At 43.7% G+C, this 18,396-nt stretch overlaps 1 protein-coding gene across 4 annotated transcripts in view; it reads right to left on the bottom strand.

Moving 5' to 3' along the window:
• ITGB8 (integrin subunit beta 8) overlaps nt 1-13,434 on the bottom strand; it is a 61,635-nt gene extending 48,201 nt beyond the window's left edge. For 3 of the 4 annotated variants that reach the window (XM_030007615.2, XM_030007616.2, XM_030007617.2), the window contains exon 1: nt 11,683-11,899. In XM_030007615.2, coding sequence (XP_029863475.1) covers nt 11,683-11,812 — 130 coding nt within the window. In that variant the 5' untranslated portion in view covers nt 11,813-11,899. Of the gene's footprint in view, nt 1-11,682; nt 11,900-13,001 lie in introns of those variants that run through there. The other variant, XM_030007618.2, reaches the window with a different exon arrangement.
• Between the last annotated feature and the right edge of the window lie 4,962 nt (nt 13,435-18,396).

Below are 18,396 nucleotides of genomic sequence, written 5' to 3' on the forward strand. Positions count from 1 at the left end.
ACATTAACATCTTATTGTGCACTTATATGTGCACTTGCTAAAAAAAAATAGTATGTGTCTATGTCTTGAACAACTGTACCATGTTTCCAGATGCATTGGAAAACTGACTGAAAAATAGTTGTCCCATTTATTTTTTTCTGTATGGTTAGTTTATTGAATTGAAGCTTGATTTAGTTTATTAATACAGCCTGTCTGGTAAAATATGGGTGGTGGGGAGGTGGTGTCTTTCTAAACCGCTAAGGCAGAAGAAACGATCTTAAAAACCAATTTGGGTTTTCAGTCTGATCATGGCAGATGAAATGCTTTAACAAATGAGATATACAGTATTGCTGGATGCAAATCTCTTTGCTGATAACTCTCCAGTCTCAAGAGCTCCATTTTCACAACATGAAGTCACAGATTGGCAATTGACAAGCTTGGTACCATTGGCTCAAAAAGTTGATTTTTTTGGAATAAAGAGAAACTTGAAAAAGGTTTATTAATGCCCGAGACACATTCTGGCTACATCACTACTGTAGTTCCCAAGTACGTAGTCCCTTACAGCAGTAACATTTATGGACATGCTTTCATTCACCAAATATTTATTATTTAGTTATAAGCCGACTCTGAAACCATAACTGATTTAGTGTAAACTTCTCAGTGTCTTTTAAAAATCATATGCTAAAGCAAGAAATATTTTTTATGAGTTGGCTCAAAAAAGAACTGAGATTTTTCCTGCCACTTCACCAAAAACAGAGTCCAGACAAGACTGAGTTACTGTTCAGCCAAAACTAAGGGCAAGTTTCTACTGGCTTAGTTATAACTGATGTATGCCAAAAGGTATTTTCAACAAGGGCCAAATTTTGTGCTGGGAACTGCACAGGCATATGCATATAATAAAAAGTGAGTGCAGCAGGTTAAACTGCACTTTTCCAGCCTCCTCCACAAAATAAAACCGTGCTCCAATGACTGCAGCTATTTACAGTGATCACAGGTGTGGCAAGCCTGAACTCTCAGCAACAAGAGGGATCAAGGCAAGACAAATATCATATATGTTATAATCATATCTTGCCTCCCTGTTATGTAAATAACTTTATCATGATCAGGGTATTTATCTCAGAGATGGAATAACAATAACGCACACTGGCATTTGAGAGGGGATGTTAAACGGGTTTTCAAACAGACAGCACTTTGTTCAAGTACAGCCAAAAATTCAGATTTACATCAACTTCACTGTTGGTACATGTTTGTGCTGTTTTTGGAGGGTGTACCATTTGTTTTCTTAAAAGAGAAAGCCAAAATATAACTAGCAGCTTATACTCCCTGATCATGGTCCTCAGACTGTTGAACACTAGTTAAGGCAAGAAGACACAAAATTATCTCGCCTTTAGAGAGCTTTTTTCCTTGAATTCTGTATCCAATCTTGTTCTAGGGCACCAATCAGCCAAGCTGTCCCTCTCCACAGATGATGTGACCTTCAGTAACTTGCCTGCAGCATCGCTTCTGAGGAAAGTTGCAGCTTTCACGCAGTATACTGCAGTTACCTTTACCTTTCTGTCTTTCTTCAGGAGCTAAACATGACTCCTGCAGAGGGGACAGGCACTAACTGTCCCAGCTAACACAGAGCTTCTCAGTTCACTTTGGCTGAATGTGCAGATACAATGAAAAGCATTGTAAAAATGTTACAGAGGGGGAATTTTTTCCATGATTATTGTGTCTGACACTTACTTGCTCAGATTACAAGGAAAAAATGAGTGCCTGTATTTTAACTGCCAATCCTAAAAGCAAGCTAATCCTGGAATTAGGGTTTTTACCCCCTTTTTCCAAACAAGCAATAATTCTCTCTACCCTTTGTGCACACAATGCCATGCTTTAAAAACACATTTTGTCACCACCAGTTTTTCCAAGAGGGTTACAAGGTATGCCTCAGAATCAGCTTTAAGAGGTCCTCACCCTTGCCCGGAAAAGGAGATTTCAGCTTGCAAACTGTACATCTATTATGTTTATTACAAATTCCTAAGATTACTTGAGCAAAAATACTAGACAACTTTTCTTCCCTCTCCCTTTTTTTAATTACATACTGGATTTGTTAATTGGTTTCACTTCTCTATTAATGGTTGTCCACTTTAGTTTCATTATTCAGACAGGAGTGAAGCTGCACGCTGATTTGAAAATATCCTTTACCAGCAAGAGAAGTAGCAGTCAACTAAAACACAGCATGTAAGAGACGTATGTGTTTGCTAAGAAAGAGAAGATGTGTAGAAGAAAGGTGCAAAACTTGACTGGCACTGTTAAATCCTGAGCCCTGGAAAAATACTTCCGTAAACGTAGCAAGTGAGTAAAAGGAAGAATACTTCTGTAAACATGAACACCTTTTCATTAAAACAAACAAGAAACAAAAAAGCCCCAAACCAAAAAAACCCCACCCTAGGCCTTTTTTTTCTACTAGTCATTAAAAAAACCCCAAAACCCCAAGTGTTACAGTGTTCCTAAAAAGAAAAATGGAGTATACTGGAAGAGATAAATCACAATGTAGTTATAGAGAAAATAAGAGATATAAATGAGACATAAATAAGAAGTATATATACACATCTGGATAAATGCAGTGAGAAGCATCACTAGCAAGCAAATCCTGATGACTGATATGGACGCCCATTCCTACCTCTGCCAATATCCCTCTGATATTTTTGGGGTTCCCCAATTAATCTGCATTACCATATGAACACAGTACCCTATGAACACGAGAGGCATTACTGAGAGCAACACTAATGATATAAAAAGCCATCAAAATGCAAAGTAATGCAGCAGTCTGCCTCATTGTATGAGAGTTCATGCCTTTGGAAACTATGAAGCAAAATAACCAAGATCTTCCTTTTTTGCACATTGTGCAAGCTCCAAGTGACGCCACTCGAGAGAACTGATGTTGGGTATCAGCTGAACAAGGCAAAGGCAAAGGGGGAGGAGGAAAAGGGGGAGACCTCTGTCAACACAGCATTAGGGAAGCTCTGGCAGAAAAGGGCAGTTGTAGCTGATGCTGGAGGACAGCAAATGTATCAGAGAAGTCTGTTGTGTAATGGCACGTGGTGATGGAGTTCCCAAGCTGTGTATGGACACTTCCATAATTAGGGAATGATGTAGACACTAGGCTTCAAGGAGGTAGTCCTGGCACCTCTCTGAGCCTGCATGTGTCTGTCTTAGCCTCATCTCTGAAAAGTTCCATCACTTACACGAATGCTGCACATCACTCAAGAGGAAAACTTGGAGAACAGAAGCCTTGCACAGATGTATATAAAGTTTTTTGTGTATATATATCCATATAGAGGATTTTTTTATTTTGTCAGAAAGATGCATATAGCAGCATTTTGGAAAAGGTACTACCCAAAATAGCTACTGGTATAGCAGTTAGGACTCACAAACACAACATTCAAACCACAGCCTCAAACATGACCTTGACTGTGGGAGACAGAGCTATTGACTACTCCAGACTGACTTTGTTCCCAAGCCGCAATACAGAATGAAAACAAGCAACATAACCTTGAAATTTTTCACAACACAATTTTTCTTTCTTGGCCAACTTTACTTGTAGCCTCTCCTTTCTATGAAACTTCCTGCTTTTACAGGAGATGGTTAAATTTTGTTGATGCAATCCATGCATGCAAACAATGAGTCAAAGCCTATTTGGCTTCTGAAACCAACCTATTCTGTCTCTTGCAAATAAAAACATACAGGACAATTTATTCTGATTACATCATTAGAAGAGATTCATTTCCCACAGCCATTAGCTTTTATGGCACAGGTTTGATGGTCCTGTTTGCACAGCTTTGCACCAATAAAAATGCAAAGCATATGAACCAGAGAGCTTAAATCTTTTTTTATTAAATCCCTTGATTTAAAGGGAACTTCAGGATGTGCGGAGCTGTGTTAATTCCCTTGTTTCTTAGGACGGAACATGGGCATAGGAATCATTATACTCTAGTCATTTCCAGCTGCTAGAATCTCCCTTGGAGTTGGCCAGCTTGGATACAGTCATGCTGCTTGAGCGAAGCCTGGAACAGCTAGTGCCATATTTCACTGCTAATTTAATTTCTTGTGTATTAGTAAGCAATGCTAGCAAGTAGCACATCAACAACCTAGAATGGTCAGTATATTCCTATGTATGCTATAAAGTCTTTACCTAAATATGAGGTCATGATGAATATAAAAGTAGACACAGTTGCCCGCTTAAGAAGTTGAACCACAACTAAAAGACAAGTCCAAGTTGTATCTCCCACCATCTTCTATAGCTGCACTTCCTCAAACCAGGAACTTTCAATCACCTCCCTAATCTACCTTCCTATTGCATATCTAGTCTTCTCCAAATTCTTGCTTTCTACCCCATAAAAGCACCACCTCTTCCTGCCACTGTGCTTTCATTCACAAACCCAGAAGCAGCACAGAGGGTGGGCAACAGCTCAGAGCCATTTCTTCCCAAGGAGCGTCACCATAGACCACCCGATCCACAGGTTCTTCGGCCATAGCAATGCAAACAGCTCAATTCACTTTTATCTGCGTACATTGTGAGTTGGAACAAACCTCTGTGTTTCAGACTGTAATTCTCAAAGCTGAAAACCTAATGGAACCAGTCCCTCAATTCTGAACAAAAAACGGTAACCAAATTGTGCTTTTGCAAAAGTTTTTCCTGAAACAAATGAAAAGTCCCAAACCAAAAACTGTGCATATGTGTATATTAGGAAGACATGTCAGGTTTAAGACAAAACACTGAACAGGTAATACATAGTTTACATTCACAATGAGAAAACCTCAAGAATTTAAATAAAAGCTAAGACTGGTATTAGAGAGGGTAACTGCCACTCTTTAAGGACTTGTAGTCTGTAGTGCATAAGTTTGGGAGGAGCATTTATTCAGCAGGGCTTTTTTAAAAATGTTATTGCCTTCTGGAATACAAAGTGTTTGGTATTTGTTATTTCAGTAATTTGCTTTTCAATAGGGTTTTCAATCTTCAAACATGATTATTGGCTCTGAGACAAATGGAATGTGGTAAAAACTTTCTGGGATTTTCTTCTAAATTATTTTGGTTACTTTTATACTCTTTGAATGCATATTTTAATTAACTGTGTGATAACAGCACAAAAGACTCTTAAGATCCCATTTGATAATTAACAGCTGAATTACAAGTCCTTCAAAGCTGAGTTAAACTACAGTGCTTTTCTGAATATATAGATCAAAAATGGATGAACACAAAGATCTTCTAAGAGAATACTGAGAAATTAGTTTCTGAAATAGAAGATACATGCATTGTTCACAAATATTCACACCCCCCCCCCCCAAACCCATACCTGCATAGGAACAGACACTGGCCAACCTCCATTTCAGGTTTATATAAGCCTGTTAGTTTTTCATAACTTGGGGGTGAAGATTACACAAAACATGACCGCAGGCTATAAAATATGCAGACTCGCATACTAACTGTAACTACTGGTGCACATATACTGTTTGAATGCAAGCTTCTGCAAGTAAGTATTCACATATGTGTATGGTCTGCAGGTGCAGTTTAAATGATCTGTAAGGGGGACAGCCTTCAAAAATGCAAATCCTAGATTTTAAACAGGTAGTGGTTTGTTTACTGTTCTGAAGTAATGCCACAACGTTTTTGACAGCAAAATGCAATCCAACAGTTTTCCTTAGATTGGAAGAGCATGCTTGCTGATGCAATTAGTTTTATTTTGGTAAATTTGCATCATTTGTGCCAGAGTGTTAAGTTGTCTCAAATTTTCTTATTTCCTGGGAGTCCTGTTTGTACAAGAAGATGGGATCTCTGTTCAGCTTTCCAGCAAGAAGTTCCCATCTGAGAGAAGCAAGTTGTCCTTAGCACAGTACTAACCTCTGTCACCCTGGAGAGATTAAATGGAAATAAATTGTACCCTTAAGCACAGTAGAACAATTCCAATTCACTTGACCTAATTCCCTTGAACACCAAGAAGGAACAGAATTTATTTTGGAAAGGGCAGTTACGGGTTTAATCAGACTCGGACTACTTCTGTGATGCCATGATATATCATGCAGCTGTATTCATAACACAGCTACAACAACAGCAAAATACCAAAAATACTTAAGTTTTCAAGATTTGAACCCAATGAAATACTGTTGCTAACAACTTAACTCCCAAGTCAGTAGGCAGAGAAGGGGCTGAAGAAAAACAAAAATCCAGCATCCAGGAACATCATACCACTTGCCTGAAGCTACAGAATTTTCTTCCTCCAATAATTATAGTTAAAATCTCTGTCTGAATATATTTTGATAATTATAAATACTTCAGACTCATTACTGTCACCACAGGTAATAGCAGGCAGAAATCACCGCAAGCATATGACAGTGAAGTCATGGGAAGCATAGAAACATATGAAGAAAAAAGTCAATTAGGAGCTTTGCAAACTTTTGAATTTAGGCAAATATAGACTTAGCTAGAAGTTGCCTTTTTGGCAGCTTCCTAATGCCGTAAATTCCGATCATCCTGAAACACTTACATTTTGCTCAAGGGGTTATTCTTGTTCTGCCACCAGAACAAGGGGGAATCCTGAATGGCTGGCAAGAAGCTTACTTTTCTTCTTGAAGGAAGGTCCCATTACAGTGGACAGTGAACTAATTCATTAAAACCCTACTTCCTTCCCCAAAGCTAAACTAAATAGCCCAAGTCCATTTATGTAAACTGCCAAAAGAAAAAAAAATCTTTTAATAAAGTTCAAGTGCTTAGAGAAGAATAACAGACCATATTCTACTTTGCCCATCATAAATTACGCCTATTTAAGCAGATCAGAAAGAAGTATTACATCTTTCCACTGGTTAGACAGAAGTCAGCAATCAGTAATGGACACATAAAGGAGCTCTGAAAACAGATTTTGCTGGAAAGGAGGACGTAAGTAGAAAGAGAAACACAGAGGCCTTAAGAATTTGATTAGAAAAACCACAAAAAGTTTATTAACACAAAGGAATTTATATTCTTCTCCAGAATTTTGTTTTCAGTACATTCAACTTGAGAAGTCAGATTTATACCAAGATATCTGCATTACCAGTTACAGTAAAAGCACAAGATAGTTCACATATATGATTCTTGAAAATATAACATATGATTTTAGTGTCATTAACGTATTTTAAAAACGCTGAGCAAACTTTAAAGCTCAGGACACAAAGTCATTCCGCTCGTCCTTCTTACCCTGACAGAACTCATTAAATCCCAATCGCTGCCTAAGATACACCTATCCTGATAATAAAAAAGTATGGGTTTGCTATATGAAGCTTTAAAAATGTACACTGGTGATAAATAAAATAATTCATGTATGTAGTGTAGATTTTACTTGTACAATAAGGCTAATGTTTCTTACGTCAGGCCTATTCTAAAGAAGTGAGATCCCTGGCTTCTAACTGAGGACTTACTCCCCAAAATGATGATGAATCTGATTTTCTGAAAAAGTCTTGATAAATATTAGCAGCCCATGTCAACTTATGTACAACCAGATGAGGGCTTATTTGATGAAGATTTTCTTAAGCTTCCATAAAGTTCACATTCTGACATCCTTCTGATGCTCTGAGGATGTAAATTAAACTTAGATTGTACTTTAATGGAAAATAAAATTTATTCATTCAGGCCTCTTGAGTAATGGGGTATAATTCCTGCTTACTCAGTTGTTGCAGATCCAGCCCCTGAAAGTTTAAGGACCAGAAACGAAGCTACTGCCTCTTCAAACTGCTTAGAGAGTATTCCTGCTGCATGCAGTCTTCAGGCTGCCTTCACAACTTCCTTCAGCAACAGCATGTCCTAAATGACATAAAGACAACCTTCCCAGAGCACCAAGAGTATGGTTATTGCTCTTCTAGTTGGTAAACTGCCCATCTCCTCTCTTTTCCCAGTCTTACCCCATCACAAACATCTGTAGCATGGAAACATTGTAAATACTATAAATGCAACCACCAGTATCATTGGACTTGCAAAAACTATAAAATAAAAAAACCTACCACATAAAACTCCTGAAGGGACATGAAATTGCAACACATTATGAGAGGTGTACAATCTGCAAAGCAAATTTATGCATACCATTGGCATCACATGCTCCTTGGGCAATGTGCAGATAAGCGAACCTCCCCCTCGCTATTCCTCAAAACTGCATCCTACAGCCCTCTCAAACACCCAGGTTGGCTTTCCCGAAGATGGTGCAATATCCCTAAGGAGCAGATCACCCATGCAGACTCAGGAAATTAAAAATGGGTTTTCTCCTCTTCTTGGATTGTTTTAAGCCTTAGGAAAAGCAGAACTGTCTCAGTGCTGAGTACCCCATACAACACAGCTTCTTCCACTGAGTCCCAAAAGGAAATGGGCCAGCACAGAATGGAAATCAACAAACACCAGTTAAAGCTATCGTGATATATCATTTATTTCCAACTTTTTTATGGTGCGGGGACATTACCTGACCACCTCTTTTCAAAAATAGTTCTCCCATGGGTGGTTTGAATGAATTTTCCTATTCCTTTGAGAAGTAACACAATAACAATTTGTGCGACTTGCTAACTAGAGGGAACACTCATGAGAACCTGATGTGACAAGATGGGCAAAACACCAAAGACCCAGATGAGGGAACATTAATGAATCTGCCTGGCATCAGAAGTCATGCTATTGGGATAAATCAATTAACAGTTGTCCCTGCCATGATCACAGATCCTCTACTTTCCCCAAACCCCAAACCCGGTCTTTCCAAATGATGCTCTAAAGAAGACTAAAAATACCAATTTTTAAAGGGTCAAGGGATTTGTCAACCATGACTATGTAGCAGAATTGTTGCGTGACTGTTCTCCAACTGTTAAATTAGGGATAAAGATTTTCACGTCATCCCATCCCTGTGCACACATCACAAGTAAACTCTGTTTACTTCAGCTTCATACAGGAATGACTACCTAGATATTTCTGAAAGCACCAAATACCTTAGTTTTCAGATTTTAATATAAGTTAAAACTGTTTTTGAGACACTGCTGAGATTTGAACCAATGTCCTCTGTTAACCTTGACTATCAGTCATTCCCCACTATTTAAGCCCTACATATTCCATGTGCTTATACAGCAGATAAAAACTAAAGAGTTTTAACAGTTTGGTTTCTGAACAAGGCAAGAGAACTGACTATTTCCACTGAAGTGAGCACTTACACAACTGGTTAACACAAAACATACACGTGATCTCGCTGTAGAATCCAGCTTTTACTCAGTTCACTGGTTTACATCTTTAGGAGTTTGTCAGGTTTCAGCGTTCAAATATAAACTTGGGATCTGCAGAAATCACTATGGAACTAGCTCTATTCTTATGTCAGGTATTTGTTTTAGTTGGCTTAATGAACTGCAAATTTCCTTTGGTAAGACTTACTGAACAAGGGACCCTTTGTAGAAGGTGGCAGCACTAACCTTTTTATCTGAGCTTACAGAACCTTTAACTTGGGACTTGCAACTTTACAGCGTTGTGAGATTTCCTTTTGTGCTCCTCGTAACTCCAGCCCCGGGACCAAATTCTACCTTTACTTATCCTCAAGCAGTAACATCTCAAACTGCAGTTTGCAGAACAAATACCTCAGGTAGCATCAAACTCTCCATTTTTCAGTTAGAAGAGCCACAAATGCTCCAACAAGAACAAATCAACCTGAGTTCCATGTATACTTCATATTAATTCCAGTCTCTTTTAGAACTGGAGATTCAATGCAACAGATATGCAGGTTCTGCCAACTCTGCAAATAAATAAACTGAACTTGCTGATGGCACAGGAACAGCATGATGCTCTTGTCCATGCCCAGCCCTGTCAACACAGAAGCAAAGAGGAGTGGCTGCTTCAACAAAGCTGTGCTGCCAAGTAACTGTACATGGAGTTGCTGCCCAGAGTCTCTCTCGGAGCAGCCTGCAGAAGTTGAATGAATCCAGGTGGTGCTGCACTGGCTGATAGAGCTATCACAACCAAAAGTAAAAAGCACACACCACAAACAACAATAATAATACTTAAAAATTTCACGTGTTCATTCACAGAAAAACAAAACACTCTTCTCGCTTCAACTGTGGCTCTAGCCTGTAAAGTGATTATGTATGAAGGAAAGAATTCAGTGTGACTTTCAGCTTTCATGAATTAGCAGAGGTTTCAAATGAAGAGGAAAAAACAAGGTCTATCTGAGTTACGGTCTGCCCAATCTGGGAGCTGTTGTCACAATAAACACGCAACCCATGACGTATTGCCCATGTATATTTTCCCTATCAAGCACAACAAAGCAAGCAAGCAAGCATCCTTTGGTGCAAAAGCCCCATGCACAATCTTCCCCTATGGCATTCTGTTCTCATGCATTACTTGCACTAGTATGTACCCAGGAGCTACACTCATGAGCAAGCACAGCACTGCGCTCAGGCACAGAACCATCCTTTCCATAAAGTTTCAATTAGCCTTTCAACTCAATTACACTGCATAAAAAAGAATCTGGAATACTAAATACAATATGCCATGTTTCATAAGAAATTTAATAATACTATATTTTATTTTTCCTATTGACATTTAGTTTGGTTTTGAATTCAAAATATGAAGCCAAAAAAGCAAAATAAATTATCCTATGAAAGTTAACAAATTATTCCATTGTTTTTAATAGCACTGAGCAAATCCCACTGAATTAGGCATGAATTTGTCACATATGCAATAAAGAACTTAAGGCTAATACATTGTTCCCATTGTAAATCTTATTTTTAGAGGTTACATGTTAACATCTTAAATTAACTCCAGGCTTAAACTTGGAATATGCAGTTATTCCACAAGGGGAAGAAAAACAATAAGGAAAGGTGATTGATGACTTGATCTGCTTTTTCTGACCACTACGAGTTAAATAAGATCCTTTATGAAATACTTGACTAACCCGACAGCTCTGTCTGATCAACCGCTGTACGATCTAAGGTACGTTTGCACAGACTCCTCTCAGCCTGCGTGCATCAAAACTGATGGGTTTGTGAAGCCCTTCCACAATTTGAGGGATTGCCCACAATTACCAGAGCCTTTGCCACCACCAGTACCGCAGCTCCCGGGAAACTGCCAGCACACACGTCACCCCGAGGTAACGAGAAGACAATCTTCCCGCAACTCTATCCATTTTAAACCCTGCCACTAAATGCCATGTGAACGATGTAAAAGCGAGTGTTTTCATTCCCCAGAACTGTCGGTCCGCAGTCTGTGACCCCCGGGGGGCTCTGCGTGCCGCTTCTCGGAGGCTTGCAGAGGGTGACCGGGCACTTCAGGACCCGCAGCACCCTGGAGCGCGACGCTCCCCGCGGGCTCCCCACGCTCCCGGGCAGCTGCCACCGCTCCGGAACGGCTGGACTCCCCCGGGATGGACACTCAAATCACGGGCTCGCGCTCGCGGTACTCAACCAGCGTGAAGCTTGGGCGGGGGGGGCCAGCCGCTCCAGCCCGGCTCCCCCCGCAGGTACCCTCCGCCCCGCAGCTCCGCCTGGCCGGCCGGGGCGGCGTGCGCCCGCCCGCGGCACCGGGCGGCCGCGGCTGTGAGGGCTGCGCCCCGGGGGCAGCCGCCGAACCTGGGCATGCCCTCCGCCCGCGCAGGACCCCCGCGCAAAACCCACACCCCCGCGCGACCCCAACCCCAACCGGCCAAGGGCGCGGCGAGCGGCCCGAGGGGCTCGGCAACTTACGGCGCTGGCAGAGTCCCGGCACGGCCGCCAGCAGCCGGACCGCCCCCAGGAGGGGTCCGGGGCCGCGCTGGCACTTGGGCACGGAGACGATCCCCGCGGTGAGGCACGCCAGCAGCGGCACCCACATCATGCGCCGCGGGCGGCACCGCTCCCGCTCCCGCTCCCGCGCCCTCTCCTCGGGGCCGCGTCTCGGCGCCGCGGCGCGCTCAGTCCCGGCCCCCGCGGGGGCGGCGGCGGCGGCGGGGCCGGGGGAGGGGCGGCGGCGGGCCCGGCACAGGTAGGGCGCGCGGCGGCGGCGGCAGGGCGGGCGTGGGCCGCCGCATCTCAGGGGCAGCGCCCGCCGCGCCCCCGCGCCCCGCGTGGGGCGGCCCCCCGGCGGCAGCGGCGGCGGCGGCGGGGCCCCGGCCGAGCGCGGAGAGCGGCTCCCTCCATCCGCCTCCAGCCCGGCGCGCAACGGGCGCCCCGCCGCCCGCTCTGCCCGGCCGCGGGGAGGCACTTGGCACCGCGCGGGTAGCGGCGGCAGCCCCGCACCTCTCTCAGGCAAACAACCGCCCGGCGGCTGTCCCCGCCCCCCTCCCCGGCTGCCGGCCCCCGCCCGCCCCCGCCGCGCACCCCCGCCGGGGCGCCGCGCCGCCAGGTGGGCGCCGCCCGCCGCCGTCCGCAGCCGCCGCCGGGGCCGCTTCTCCGCGCCGCGCCGCGGGGCCGGGGCCAGGGCTGGGGCTGGGGCTGGGGGAGCTGGAGGGGGCACGGGAGCGCGGCCGGCGGTGCTGCGCCGCCGCTGCCGCCCAGGCCGCCCGCGGAGCCGTCGGGCCCCGCCGCGGTCGGTGCGCGCCGGGCCCGCGGGTCCCCCCCGGTTGCTAGGAGACGGCAGCGGGGCAGGTTCCGCGGGCGAGCGGGGGCGGGCGGGGGCGGGGCCGGGCCCGGCGGTGAAGTCACTGCGCCCGCCCGCGCCTCTTTGTTCGGCGGCGGCTCGCGGCGCCCATTGTTCGCCCCGCCGCTCCCCCCCCCCGCCAACGGCCGCCGCGGGGAGGCGGGCGAAGGCCGCTGGCGCTGCGCCGCCCCGGCCGCCCCTCACCCGCCGCCTCGGCCCCGCGCGGCCGCCCTCCGCCCTGCAGGCGGCTGTGGTCCTCCCTCCGCGTGAAGCCGGCCGCCGCAACCGGGCGCTCGAGCGACCCTCACCACTGCCCTCTCCTCCTCCTCCCCCCCCCCCCCCCGTCGCTGCCCCCGACCTCGGAAACGCCTCCGTTCCCCCTCGCGGCGTCCCCCGCCCCCCCCACCCCCGCGCACCCCCTCAGCCCCCGCCGATTAATTCACGTTACCTCAAAGTACCTCCCCTCCTTACATCGCTCCTGTGGCCCTCCCCGAGTAATTTCTGCTCGGAGTTTCCACCCCTTCGGGCCAAGTGGGAGTAACGCAAAGGTTAACCGTGCCCTGGGCCGGGCGGAAAGTACCTCGCAGTGCGGGCCAGGAAAGCCCCGCCGGGCCTAGGTGCGTTCTCCTGTCCGCCCGCACCGCCCAGCCCGGCTCCGCTTCCCGGCTCTCCTGTCGCTGCTTGTACTGTTCTCCCCCGGAGGGCTCGGCTCCCAGAGGAGGCGGCGGGTGGCGTTTTCCCGGCAGGTGAAACGCACCTGGGCACCTCGTCCTGTCACACGGCGGTGGCCGGCCCTCGGCCCGGCTGCCTTACGGGCCCCGCCGCGGGGGTAAGGAGGGCTGCCGGCCTCCGGGCCGAGCGCAGCGCCAGCGCCAGCCAGCGCCGTGTCATCACTTCGTTTCTGTTACCACCGAGCAGATGTCGGTGCACGCAGGATCCCAAAATAGTATCTCGACGCAGCGTCCAAGTCTGCCTGTGCAGGGTACAGCGTTAATAAACCGTGCAAACGCAACCCGTCTAAATACCGTGCTGTTTCACAGTCGTTACCAACGAAAGGCTGCTGAGGCACTGTCAGCCCCTGTGCTAAGCCTCAAGGAGCTGATAAGGACGGTTTACCGTCTGCACGTCAAAGGTCAGAAACCGAACGCACACTGGGTTTCTTCAAGGTTGCTGAGGAAGAGACGGCCATGAAACAGTCCTGTACTCCCACTCTTGGGTGTTTTTAAATGCAGTACCTACCATCTTTCTGCTTCATCTTGGAAAAATCCACCGTTTCAGACATTGGACTGTCATTCCTCAAGTGGCCACGGCCCAAATGGGGCTATGAGGTGATGGTAACATAAAAGGGTAGCATCTACATGACTTCAAATATTGTGGCATTCTTGACTTAAAAGCTCCGTGATTTCAGAGGTCACAATTTCAAACTATGTAAGTGGTGAGTTACACGTCCCAAGAGAGCTCTGCTGGGTGCTGTTCTTTGAAATGAAATGCACTTGTGACAGGTGAACTGAACTCAATTTACTTCTGTCTGACGCTATAATGTCTAACTCCTGGGTCATGGTGTTGCAAATTCATGGTGATTTAAATGTGTCTGGGAAAAAGGGTCTGGGATGAGACATAAAGAAATTCAACCAAGTGTCTTTAAACAAAATCCCTGCAAAAGAAATAGTCGCCGAAACTGATCTCTATTTTGGGATTTTGACCTGCACAATCTAAGTAGTGCTGATGGGAGGAAGAATACAGCTAATACTCCATATGGATATATTCTCTGCGAATCTCTTTATCAGATCAGAACTTAAATTATCATAAGCATTATAAAGAAAATGGCTTTGTCCTCAACAGCATAGATTATCTTGTGAATTTCTAAGCATAGGCTGTTCACCAAACAAATAGGAAATGGAGTCCTTACATCCAGCACTCCTTATGAGAAGGACATCCAAGGATTTGGCATTCTAGGCAGAAAGACAATACCTACAGTCTAACATGGAAGAAAAAAAAAGGTTAATTTTGAATATACAATCTGAGAATAAGGTAACCAAAATGAACACTATTCATTAATTTAAACACTGAGGAAAAGGATGCCAGTATTGGGTAAGAACTATGCACCCTGAATAGTAAAAGTCATCAGTATCAGCAGTAACAAAGAAGCCAAGACCTGAAGGTGCCGATAGTGGAGGACTCTATCAGTTGAGGCCGCTATAACTGTTCAAAGTATTCTGCTGGTTTATGTAAAAAGGAGCTTCTCCCTATTTCTTTAGTTTCATTCCTGCCATGGTGGAAGCCAAAGACTTAAAAATGTTTACTTTGCAGTGACAGCATCTTTGAATATATTGTTCTTTAGATAGTGTTTATAATGCAGTAATATAAACCTCCTCTCAAAGAACATTAAGCAGGAGATGTGAATAATAATTCTAGATTTACAAATGGAGAAACTGAATCATCTAAGGTCACATAAGAGACTTTTAACAAGACCACTTTTTTAAGACCGCTGGAACTGAATTTAAGTGTCAATCCATTGTCCTATCTACAGGGCCATGAATGCTTGAAGTAATGTGGTTGTGGGACCTCTGTCCTCGGAGATATTTGACACTCAGCTGAACAAGTCCCCAAACAGCCTGATCTAATTGGACCTGTTTTGACCAGAGGGCTGTCTGGGCCTCTAGGGGCTTTTTCCAACCTAAGTTATTCTACGAATTTTTATGGTGGAAAGTGTGTAATTCTCTGTTCTTATATTACACGTGTACCCAATTTCTATACAGTGTTATTACTGTGCTTTCTTTCCAGCATTTACATTTGTTTTTGAAAAAAAAATAATTGTCTATTACAGTGCTGGTGAACAGCCTCTCTTTTCAGGAAACAGTTTTGAAAATGTTGCATCTGCAATGAATGTTCACTAGAGCTGGTCAAAAAACCCAAAGCATTTCTTACAAAACCTATGTTCCTTTTTTGGTTGAATATTTCCAACCATCTTTGATGTGCCATTTCATGGGGGAGAGTCCAAACCGAGATTGCAAAGGGAAGAGTGATGGTGTTTTACAACTTCTAATATCAAAACTTTTTTAAAAAGAAAAATGCATTATGTGTTCATTAGCCTGTCATGTGATTTCATACATTATCGTGGCATCTTAGACATTAAAATCCCCATAGAAAGCATTTTGGTATACTTAAGTTAATTGCACTTTCCTCCAACTTCCCTATTTTATTTATTTAAAATCTTGCTGGAGCACAGTAATTGTTTTGGATTTGGTGGCTTCACTTGATCTCACTGACATGCAAATTGTATTTCTTTGCTATATAACTAAATAAAAGGATCACATGCTTCTCTGTCAGATACAGTTGCATTTGCAATTGCTTGGGTTCTTTTTTTTTACACAACATTTGAATCTAAACTGCATCTATTTCATATAAAAAGTCAGTGTATTTTGCAAATCTTTCATAACCCATCAATGTAAAATGATGGAACAATTCAAATTCAGTGGCTGTTCCCAAGAAACAGATCGCCAAGGAGTCATAGGCCTCTACCCAAGCAGTGCAGACTGTGAACAATCCACCTATGCTGTTTTTTCTATCCAGTAAAATTCTATATAAAATTCCAACTGCCTGATGCAATACACAAAATTTTTACCAAAATGTAATTTTGTAATTTTGACAAAGTTGTGATGCATTTCCATATAAGGTATTAAAACTATGTACATTTTTTCTTATTTCTAGGCTCAGTTCTCACTGTGAAAACTGGTAATGTCAACTTTCAAAATAGAATATTTACTCCCCAAAATAGTATTTTTCATTATTTTTTTCATTAATGCCTACCCTAGTTACCAGTCCATGCTACTGAACTTCTGATGCACATGACACAAAGACAAAATGGTTCATTTTAGGGAAAAACAATAATCCAAAATAACTAACACTCTAGTTAGAGTTTTTTGTGAAGGCTTCCGTTGATTTCACATGGGCATTTCATGTGGGCTTACAAATCTTGCTTGGGTTTGCAACTTCAGTGGCTTCAGTAGGCCTGCATGAAACAGTCTGGCAACATCTGAAGCATAATCTTTTCACATTTACCTTCCTGATGTTAACAGTTTGGTCGATGTTATGCAGAGACAGGTGGAATATCACCTTCTATTTTCTATACGTTCAGCCTGGTGACTTGTATATACTGTGTCTAACTGTTGTTCTTACTCATCACTTATTTGTATGGGTTTAACTATAAGAGGATTTTTTTTCTGGTCTAAGTGCCAGCAATATTCCCCCCTTTCTGCTTTTCTGTAGAGAATTACTTGCAAAACCCCAGCGGTACACTTCTCTTCCTTTCTTATATAACCAATTGAATTCTAAAATTTGTATATTAAAAAAAGAGTATGTAGTCCTCTAGAAATCTCAGATCTTGGTCTTATGTGCTTCAGTGCTTGCCAGAAGCCCACTGAAGAAGTGTGTGTTATGAGACAATAAACCTGAGGTATTTCACACCATTGCAAGAAAAAAATTGCAATGCAGATGGATCCTCAACTGAAATGGTCAGCATGCAGTTGAGGCAGAGACAGCAGTGGCTTCTCAGGTGAGAAGGTATCAGTCTGTTTAGGGTTTACTAGGTCAAAACCAATGCTTTAAGCTCTATACAGACACTAATTTCCTAGGACATCTGTAGTACAGACAGCTGATCTGTAAATTAGCATTGAGGGGGGCCTCCATGAAGGTGTCCTTGTCCTCTTTTTAAGAAAGAGTAGGATGATTTTTCGACAGACAAGCAAGCATAAGAAATTATCTATATAATCCAACTAAGATGCTCAAAAGCATGAAAACATGTAACAAGTGGTCAAAGCTTAGGGTTGTTTATCGAAATGCTCTAATAATCTCTTTCTGGAAGTATTTACTGAAAAAAACCCAGCAGTATATTCAGTTGAACAGATGTATTCTGAAAGAAGAACATTTTAATTGTTGTCACATGCAGAGTTTTAAAGAACACTGATACACTAAGATTTTTCGGTACTTCCACTATGCTTTTTATGTGACGGAACTGGTATTTCAGATAGAAGTGTTTTCTTCCTTTTGACAAATAAACTTGTGGTGTGCTTTGAGAGCCTTTCTGACTTCAGACAGAAGAGCTCCCCTGTGGCCTGTCTTTAAAGTATAAAATTTACCTGGGGTTCTTCTAAATGCTGTCATTAATATTTTCCAGCTATTACATCACAGATTTACAGGCACTGCAGCTTGATTTCTGGAAGGAATAGGATAGAAGAGCAGTAAGCCAGATAAGTTATTTCATTAACCTTACTTCAGTGGGACTTTTACCTGAAGGACTGAAGACCCCCATGTTACTAATCTTTGTGTCATTTTCCTGTTTTCCTTCAATGACTAACAGAGTTAGTTAGCTTTATGTTCACAAAGGACTGCAGCCCACCCCAAAACAGTCATTACACTTTTGATGCAAACTGGTTTTCCAGCTCCATGGAGGATGGGTGAAGGCCAGGTTTCCTCTTGATAGATGCAGGTGTAGATCCACAGGCACTCAGGCTGCTGAACCCCTCTGAAAATACACATTTCAGAGGACAGTTTGTGACATAAAAAAATAGCATTTTCATTTCTACAGAGGAGCAACCGCCACTGTGAAGTTCAGCAACAGTCACACACTTTTATCAGACTTTTTATGTATTATTGCAAGCTGAAACTATCCACAGTACACTGGCACTCCATGTGTTTTTCTTTCTTTTACCTGCACCCATTTCCTTCTGTTCTTGTTGCCTGTCTCCTACCTTTCTCTCTGGTACTTGAAAAAGCTATGTATTCTCCATTTACTGCTGAGAGCCAGCTTAGGTGTCAATCAAGTGACTGTGTTACACCTCAGG

Source organism: Aquila chrysaetos, chromosome 3 (genome assembly GCF_900496995.4).
Source record: "Aquila chrysaetos chrysaetos chromosome 3, bAquChr1.4, whole genome shotgun sequence".
NCBI lineage: Eukaryota > Metazoa > Chordata > Aves > Accipitriformes > Accipitridae > Aquila > Aquila chrysaetos.